Genomic DNA, 10,122 nt, shown 5'->3' on the forward strand with positions numbered 1-10,122 from the left:
AAATTGTTAGGAACCAAAATCCCTTAATTTTTCAGTTGGCTTAGGGTCTCCTTTTGTTCAATAATATCAAATAATGACTCATTTAACTTAAGACACTACTTTCTTTTCTAATTTTAATGACATTTCTTTAACTGAAATGTCTGCTTAAAAGTTGTACCTTTGGGCAAAAGTAATATGTCATAATAAAAATAAAATGCAGTGTAATTACACAACAGAATATATTTCTGTGTATTTTGAGCACAAGTTCAGCAGATAAAGAGACTGAGATAAATGTTCCTCAAAACACAGCTTTTTTAGACCAAGATAAAGAAAGTGAAAGTAGGAAACTGCCTTGGATTTGTTTCAGCAAATCAGAATATTTGTCATCAATTAAAGAAGAATATTTAAACTTTTTAAACTAATATGAGTATTTATGTTACTATAGAGCCTACTTCAACTGCCTAGAGACACCTTCAAACCTTAACCTTTTTCATAATTATTGGAAATCACCTTCTTGGAGAGAAGAAATTGTCACAATTTAGGTGATGAAGCCACCAGTTAGCAAAGAAAAATGAAGCAGCGAAGCCTTCAAAACATGCAAAAACCATACTATGCTTCTCCATCGGCTTAGAATACAATGAAGAAAACAGCGCAGCAGAAGAAAAAGTATAACAAAATCAAAGCATGATGATTTCATCTGACAAGTGGGATGGGGTGGTTAGAGGAGGTGTGAGAAGCTTACTGCTTTTAGTGAAGTTAAAAACTAAATGTGACTCAATCAGAAAAAGAAAAGACTTTTGAAAGACTGAATAGTAGATCAAAATCCCAGTCTTATGCTTTTCCACGTATATTAACCTATGTACTTTTGGTTCAGAAACCATAAGCACGACAAAGCCAAGTTAGCATTAGAAATGAGGGAAGTTCACAAGGAATAGGAATTAGCTGAGAAGGATGTGCAGCAGCCTCATAAAAATGACACGCATCTTCGTCTTAATCAATATGTTATGAAGACCTTACATATCACTTAATTTCTCTGGCATTATTTACGGGCCCAGGGAAACACTTGCAGAACGTATCCTTTTGCGAAATAATGGAATTTTCTAGGGTGTTTATAGCCTTTAAGAGGCTAATCTGGAACATATGACCTTCTAGTACAAAATTAACTCTTTGAGGAGCATAAGAAAAATCTGTTTGGTTAGATAAAGCGGACTTTTAAATACACAGAGAAACAGTTTTACCAACGTCATAGTCTACTTTCTTTGAAACAACACATAATTAAATGAAATAAAGATATCTATTCTTTGGTTCCATTTTACTGCAAGCAATAAAATGATAAATACAAACTGTTCTTAGAATGACACTTAGATAAAGTGCACAACTCTCTCACAGGGAGAACAATCGTCAGAATTAAAATTATTTTAATGCTTGAACAGAAGTGATTTTGCTAAAAACAAAAGCAGAAAACAAAACTCCCAATTTTTCTAATACACAAACTGAATATGAATGTATCAATAATGTTTATAAGTAGGACTATCTTGTTTACTAAAAACATAACTATAATAAAGTGTAACTATTATACGCTTTTAATACACACCTGTAATAGTCAAATTTTTAAAATATTAATTCTTCTCACTGGAAAATTGCTTCATTTTCTAGAGTCTATTATCTTTAAATTTGCAACATATCGATAGCCTGATTCAAAAGATCAAAACTTTGATGCCTACCTGGGCCAGAGAGTTAAAATATATGTACAAGGAGAGCCTGGTATACAACAGGACACAAAGAGAACTCAAGATTGTCTGCCTCTGCTAAAGGCATCAAAAAACAAAAACAAAAAACCTTAAAATACTGTAATGTGCCAAATAATGTTTAAGAGCCATATGCAGCCTCCCAAGCTGCCAGATTGCAGCTCGAGAAAAACAGTAGCCAAGTTAGAGCTCATCCAAAAATGTGATCTTTGCCAACAGGAGATGCCAATAAATTCAAACACCCGATGAAAAGAATGATTTTTTTCATAAACATATTTCATTCAGTTAGTAATCGCTACTTATAAAGTCCAAGGTATAAAGGAATATACCAGCAACCCATGAAGTCTGTTCATTATTAACATCTGCTTAAAAATCAGATGCCTCAACCCTAGGTGGGAAAGGGAGACTCTCTATTCAGCCTCTCCAACGACCTCAGGCACACACAGAACCAGTCTGTCTGAGGCTGACCAGCCACGAAAGGCCTCTTTATTCAGAAGAGGTCAGGCCATTCGGGGGCCCTCACCATGATTTACTGTAATCTGGGTACACATCCTGTGATCTTCTGGGGTATCAGGGTTGGCCAGTATGAGCACATTAATTTACTGGAGGAACTGGATGAAAAGCAGTTGCTATCGAAATACATTGGTAATTTATTTTATTATCAGTAAAGACAGAACGTTTTAAAAAAGAAAGTGAGTGGAGAAGACAGAGAAGAAACAAGAGCAAAAAAGCAACAAACACGACATATTTTCCCAGACCGCCTGGACCTTACTGGCAGGAAGCACTGAAGCTGCACATTTTTACCTCAAAGCTCTGAGGTCTATCGGGAGTCAGCTGCCTGGAACGACAAGCCCCTGGGTGTTCGTGTGAGTTGACTGCAGAATGGGAGACTGCTCACGTCCTTGCCTACTGAAGATTCCAGAGAAACTCAGAAAAAGGAACCATTGTTCTGGCAACTCATCCATACATCCATACAGCAGGTTTTGTGTTTATGTAGTTCTGTTTGGGACTCTTTATGTATATCAAAGAAAAACATGGTAAATAGTATTTTCCACACTATTTCCTTATAATCAGCTACTTAACATGATAAGCATGGATGAAACCAAAGATTTGCATCAGACTCTTTTTAAGCAGGCATCCATGTTTCTCATAGCAAGTTTTACTGATATTGGATTCCTCGTATTTCGAAAATACTGCAAAACATTAGTTTCTTATGACTTGCCAAAAAACCTTAAACTTGGATTCTCTAACTGAAAATTTATTTTTATTTTGACCCCTTTGATGTAAATGAGTCATCCATTACTAATAATTAAGAAAAATATATGAATACTATTCATATCATATAGTACACGAACTCTTTAGAACAATAGAAACTAGTGTCTACTGATAATTTATTACCTGCCAGTAAAGGCTTTATGCGGATCATGGTGCCATTTCATTAAATCTTCCCTGAAATGTATGAGGTAGACAGGAATACAATCTCTATTTTCAACAGAATTAAACAATGGTTAAAGAAGTAACTCGCAAAACACAATGAAGCTAATAGGAGGTGGCCCAGACTCCAGTTTAATCCCCAGCATCACCACCTCGGTCTCTCTTTTTCTCTCTCTCTGCCCCTTCCTCTTTCACAATCTGTTCTTAATTTTATATACGACACAGAGGAGGCAGTCCACAATTTAGCGGTAAAGAAGAATATAGAAGATTCACGCCTATAAAAATATAATTTATATTCAAGGAAAACTACACATTCTATAGATTTTATTTAACCATTTGCCCAAGTCTCTTTCCATAAGATCTGCAAGACTTATGTCTTGTGTATCATTTTTAAAAGACAACAATCTATCAGGAATGTTTCAAACTCAAAAAACCTCAACTGAGTTGATGATGCTGCTGCAATGGTATTTTCAACTCTGAAAGAAGCATTGTTAGGAGGAAAAAACAAACAAAATCTGGAAATTCGTGACAGGTATAGATAAAGGACATTTTAAAATTTAAGAAAATTCTGTTGCAGATGGTTCTCTTAAAAGACATATGGAAACAGTATTAGTTATCAATTTACATGACCAGGTGTGAAATCTCACCTTTACTGAGGATGCCAGCTCAGAAAGAATCTTTCTATGCCATACGAACAGTATCATATATGCCTATGGACACCATTTCAACTAGCATAGAATCTGGACTAGAACTCAGTGTGTGGGATTTGTGTGTGTCCCCTAATTTGCCTGTGCCCAGATGATCTATTCAGGTGTCCCAAGAAACACAGAACACTCCCTACTATTAAAATTCTTTGATAAAATATTCTTCACATATTTATCTTTAGTAATTTTATTAACAAATGCTGTTCAATATGTCAAATGTACACAGCCCTATTATGAAACTAATTTATAGATCTCAAATGAAAGCTACAACCTAATTCTACCCTAAGAATATGGGGAGGAGAGAAGGGCGGATGGGTGGTGGGAAGGTGACTGGAAAGATCACCCATATGGTCTGTCTAACAAGGGTACAAGTGAACTTTTCTAGAATTAGAGTATAAATGTTTTAACACAATAACTAAGTAAATGACACAAAGTCTAGGTTAACCAGTTTGATGAAAATATTTCAAATTGTATGTGAAAACACTAAACTGTACCCCATAAAAAATAAATAAATGTAATATGTAGTAAAAAAAATAATAATGATATGTCTCTTTGATAATAAATTTTCCATTGTTGCTTTACCCTACTCAGTGACTTTGTATTAGGGTTCAATCAGTGCTTCCTTTAAGTTAATTATTGGTTAAATAAATAGCTCCTTTAAAGACTGAAATACCAAAACAAAGTAAGTTCCATATTATAGGCTGGCAAAACATAAGGTCTGTCTACGATGTTCTAGTATATACAAGCGTTTTTCTGGAAAATATTTACTGATTCTAGAAAAGAGGCTGAAATGACTTCTCTTATATAGATTCACAAACCAGGGATGGACAAGTGTTAGTCTACATTCAAATGCATTGTGACAAGTTACTGGAAATGTTGTGTCCACCAAGTTACCACCCATAAGACTCAGAGTCTCTTTTGTCTCTCCCTGAACATCAGTTAATGAAACAGTCTAAGATTCCGCTTACTCTAACAGGGAGGGTACATACCTGTGATAACTTTGCTTCATTTAACCAGTACAAATACATATATTATTAAAAAAACATTAAATCAGTTCTTGAACTTGCAGCTCACATGAGTGTATCTGACTTTCTTGGAACGCAAGTGGGAAGTGTGCTATGTGAAGATTAGACCTTCACTGGACAATCAATGGGAACTCAAAAACTTTGTATGTGATATTAACACAATAAAGCATCAATTATGAAACATAATTCCCTATGTTTATTGTTAATTACAGATGATTTTTTTAGTCATACAGAGTAAATATGTGCAAATAATGCCTTTATGTAAACAAAATCAATTGAATGATTTCTATATTGAATAGTTATTTTTGCTTTTCACTTGTTTACCAAATAAAGAAAAATCTTTTTATTGAATTCATTCTAAGTTATCTGTATTTGTATTTGCACAAACTTTTATTTTAAAGGATAGTTGTAGGATAGTTTTGTAAAAGAAGAATTAGTATTTATGATCAAGTGGAATTAGCTATGTGATTATTTTTAATTTTCATGATTCCTATTCCAAATAACTAGTTATGAACAATTTTTACTTTCTGTAATAAATATACAAAACATTTCACCAAATATAAATAATATTAAGTATAAAAAAGAAATCACATTTAAAGTGGGATTACACTTCTAAAGAAAAATAAATGGGATGGTGTAACTCAGACTTCAAAGGGAATATAGTTTTATAAAATGTTTCTAAAATCAGTAACATGAAAAACTTGGAAAGGTAAGCAAAGGAGTTAAGATGTAATTTTACAGAAGTGTGCACTGGTTAGCTAAAATAATATTTAACTTAAATCACTTGAAAACCAAATGATACTAAAAACTATCATACATTCTTTAAATGTAAAGTCATTTTTCAATAAGATTATCTTTTAGGAAATCTATTATACATAAAACTTTATTTCATTTAAAAATCAATTTCTGAAGAAAAAGATTCCCAGAGTATTTCATAAAACTAACTACTACAATAAATAAACAGCTCATATTACTTAAATAACGATTGCTGTTCAGAAAATGGTATGAGAGAAGACATAAGCAAATTCCAGGGGACTTGTCAAAAATATTAACGTGTCACTTCACATCTTCAAACTTCTATTTCTTTCCATAACTCTTTCTTTTAGACGTCCAACAAATTATCAAATAGTGATTAAAAATTTAGGAATAAATATATCACAAGTGATACAAGTAAGTTAACTTTTCCTATGCTTTTTATAAAGTACGTTAAACTTCCATTTCAAAATCCTCAAAGGAACTTCAGCTTTTAACTATTTTAAAGCAAAGAGATGCCGTTACACACCTATACCCCGCAAATTTAAAAAGAAAAAGACACAGTACCCAATGCTAAAAGCTACAGCTGAAGAGTAATATTAATCCTTTTGTTAGAGACAAGAAATGGATAAGCATGTGTAATAAACACCAATAAAACAATAAAGGAGAGGAAAGAGCATCTTCCAGATATGTGACTATTTAAAGAAGCTGCTACTTAAAGTTCAGGGTCATGCTACTAACAGAGCCTCAGACAGCATTAGACCTACTAAGAAAGGTATCTCTCACCTTTCTTCATCATTCTATCATCATTCTATCATCATTCTGGTATTCATAAAAAGCTGCTACTATCATTTTCAAGTAAATACAGAGATACAGTAAGAACAGAATCACTGCCCCAGCCTGTAAAATGGCATCCATCTGTAGTACCTGAACATTTTCATCAAGGCTTACCTCATAAGACCAGACACACTGAGTCCCACCAAAACGGCGAACACATCTTCCCACTTCCACGTCCTCGTGAGTTGTGTACATTTCTCTAAGGCATTCACCAATGTGTGGCACCATCCTCCTGAGAACTTCCCGACTGAAGATCATGCCAGGTCCTCCCATACAAAAGTTCTCACCAGGCTCCAGCCCCAGCTTTCCAAGCTCTTCAATATTCCCCAGGCCAGTCTGTCCCAGGTAGAGAGGCTTGCTGCTATTCAGGGATCTAAGAAACTCTTCTAACTTATCACCTACAAAAGAGAAAGGCACCAATCACTACTTTTCCTTATTTCATCATTATTTATTATCTATAAGGTAAAGGACAGAAATTTCAACATTGTGCTTAAAATCCTCACAAGTCCCAAGAAAAACCTCTCTCAACAGTCTATTTTAAAATACTAATTTGCAGCTATTAATTAAATCAAAATAAAATTTTATCAACTTCTGATCACGGTCATTGCCGAAACATAACAACTCTGACAATCATCAGTTTTTCTGCAAAAGGTGAAATAGTGATGTGGAGGATAAAGACGCTGTTCTTAATACATTAAAAATAGAAAACAACCCAAAATATAAATTAATATTAAATATGAATATTTAGCACTGTTTTGGCAGACTGTTGACATCTAACAATTCTTTTTCCTGATAATTGATTCAGTTCAGTGTTTCATCATTAACTAAACTTGAATCATATGCAATCCATAAAGTTTTGGAGAATGTTAGCATCAAACCTGTCGTGGTTAACTTGAGAAGGGGCACCTTTTTAAAAGAAAATTACAGCTGGTAAAAATTCAATAATGTAATTGGTTTCACTTGTAGATTGTAAGTTCCTCAAGAAAAATCACTTTAAAATAAAATTTTGTAGCCAAAACAGTTCAAAAGCATGTAGTATCCCATGACCTGACACCCTGGAATGAAAATCATCTTTTTCATAATCTCAGTCAGCAACTTTACTACTAGTTTTGATGAGTAAGGCGTCTGCAGCCATTATGTTGACCCCAGCCTTGCTTCCTGGGTCTTAATGAGTTTCAGCTGACTATTACTGGGTTCTTAATAAAAATGCATTTCATTGTTAATAAAAAGGGAAAGAATATGACATTTCAATGTTCTGAAGGACAAACTTTAAACCATTAAAACAAATGACAAAAGTAGGTATTGTTAATGCATTTCAGCAACATTCTGCAAAGTGTGGCAAAGTTTTTTGACAGGAAACCTTTGTGATGTTAATTAGTCACAGTAGATAAGGAACTATAAGGTAGTGGAAGCTATTTTCTTTAAATCAATCCTGAATAGCATCTATCAGAAATACATTTAGTAAAAGACCACTCTATTTTTGTACCCAATCATCAGAATTCTTATTCCAAATAGCCCTACAGTGATTTCTTTCCTCCTCATTCAAACCCAAAAGATCTCTAGTTATTAACTTACACTCTTTGTGTCAAAACAGGACAACTGGGTTAAAATTTTTATGTGTTTGTTTTTCCTTGCATATGTGAAAGGTACTACCTGGATTAGGATAAAACAATGAGACACAAGCATTAACAGAAACAGGCATAAACTAAGGAAGGGCTGCCCCCCTTTGACCAAGAAGCCAGCAAACGTGCAAAGCTGAGAGAAAACGTCCTCAGGCACAACCCTGCTATTTCCCTTGGGTTCCTCCGCATCTCGACAACTGGCTGGATTGGAAAGATTTACTTCTCTGATCAGCTGAGTTTAGAAATTCTCTGGCCAGAGCTGCCCACACTTGGGGAAAAAGACCGCGCCTCTTTTTAAACTGACAAGAAAGTTCTCTTGTGCTGTGGCTGCGTGTGGTTCTGGGAAGGACTTCCAGCCTTTGCTTATCCCCGCAGCCACCAAGATGCACTGGAAAGGATCCAGTACTAGTGTGTGCTAGTACAGCTTAGAGCTCAGAGGGTCTGGATAGTCCGCGAGTTCTTTGCCCTTCGTGCCCACCGTTAATTCCTGACAAGACGCCCACCCTCTGGGGGTTTCAATGAAGTGTGGCAGAGGGGTGAGGGGCAGTTTGGCGCTGCGCCGTAGCGGCTGCAAGGAGCAGCGAGCCGGGGCGCTGGGAGTGTTCAGGACTCCCAGGGAGTGGCGAGTTTTGCTAAAGGGAAGGAAACCCACCGGGAAGGCTCCACGACAGCGAAGATGATTTCTCAATCTCAGCTGCTCTGAAAGTGCACTAGATCCAGTTTAAACAAAAGAGCACCGGATTAAAACAAGAACACTAGCTCTCTAAGCTGCTCTAGCCGGCATCCTGCGTCCGCTCTTCCTCCACCCAGGACACGCCCCTCTGGACCGACTCGGTTAACCACCGCCAGAAGCTTTCAAAGGAGGGCGGAGCGGGAATGGCCTCGGTTTTGCCCTCAGGTCCCTTTTCTCACCTCTCCCACACCAGACAAGCGCTAGGCGGAACCGAGAAAAGCGACAGTAAGGAAGGCGAATGAAGGCAGGCAGGCGTGAGGAGGGTTCACGCTGCCGAAGAGGCCAGGAATAGTGGGCGGATGCCAGGTGGGGATGGCAGGCCAGGGGCTGCGGGAGCCTGCAGCACGTGCTGGCAGAGAGGCAATGCAGGGTCTGGGCAGGGTCTGGGGCGGGTTGTGAGGAGCAATCTGGGAGGCGGGCAGGCTGGAAAGCCGGCTTGGGAGGTCACCTTTAATGTAGACATCATCGTCGGCGCGCATGAACCACTCATATTTGTCCAGGTAGTGGTCGTGCATGTACTTGATCATCATGAAGGACTTTTTCTGGGGAGGATACGAGTCGTCCACCCCCGGCAGCTCGATGACAGGTAGGGGTGGCGGGGGCTGGCCGAGCCCGGCGTTGGGGGACTGCTGGCTGGAAAAGAACTCCACGCGACCAGGGATGAAACGCGCCCAGGTCCGCTGCGCCGCCAGAGCGCGGCTGCCCAGGTACTTCTGCGCGGTCATCACCCCCACGTACAGGAAGTCCCGGGGTCGGGCGCTCGGAGCGGCGGCACCCCAGTCCCCGCTGCCGTTGTGGCTATTCCCTGGCCGGCCGCCTCTCCGCTGCCCAGCGCCCCCGTCCTCCTCCTCGGGTTCCCCCTCGGCCGCCGGAGCGCCGGGAAGCCCCGTCGCGCCCTCGGGCTCACGTCCTCGCCGCCGCTGCTGCAGCGAAGGTGGCTGTTGCCAGGGGCTGCTTCGAAAACTGGTGATCCCGGGCGCTGCCTCGGGCAGCTGTGGCCCCTGGAGCTCCTGGCGCGCGGGGGACGGCGACTGCTCGTGCCGCGGCCGGGACTGGGGCTGGAGGAGCGGCTGCTGCGCTCCGGCGCCGGGGCCAGCTGCCAAGCGGCCGTAGTAGGAGCAGAGGCTGGAGCCCCGTCTCTTCCTCTCGCTCAGCTCCGCCACCCTGGGGGCGATGAGCCAGGACGCGGCGGTGAAGCCCAGCACCAGCCCCAATGCCACGCTCATCCACGGGCGGCGGGAGCGCACGGCCATCGCGGCTGCCCCGGGCGCGGACGCTAGCTGGGCG

The 10,122-nt window shown here is 39.4% G+C and overlaps 1 protein-coding gene across 1 annotated transcript in view; it reads right to left on the minus strand.

The window, feature by feature from the left end:
- Nucleotides 1-10,115, minus strand: part of CHSY3 (chondroitin sulfate synthase 3) — a 271,643-nt gene extending 261,528 nt beyond the window's left edge. The window contains exons 1-2 of the mRNA XM_003782223.3: nucleotides 9,284-10,115; nucleotides 6,595-6,878 (exon numbers count right to left, since the gene is read on the minus strand). Of these exons, the coding sequence (XP_003782271.1) occupies nucleotides 6,595-6,878; nucleotides 9,284-10,088 (1,089 nt within the window). The 5' untranslated portion in view covers nucleotides 10,089-10,115. The remainder of the gene's footprint in view (nucleotides 1-6,594; nucleotides 6,879-9,283) is intronic.
- Nucleotides 10,116-10,122: the final 7 nt, after the last annotated feature.

The sequence above is a fragment of the Otolemur garnettii genome, unplaced genomic scaffold, assembly GCF_000181295.1.
Source record: "Otolemur garnettii isolate 467f Iridium unplaced genomic scaffold, OtoGar3 scaffold00003, whole genome shotgun sequence".
In the NCBI taxonomy this organism is placed as follows: Eukaryota; Metazoa; Chordata; class Mammalia; order Primates; family Galagidae; genus Otolemur; species Otolemur garnettii.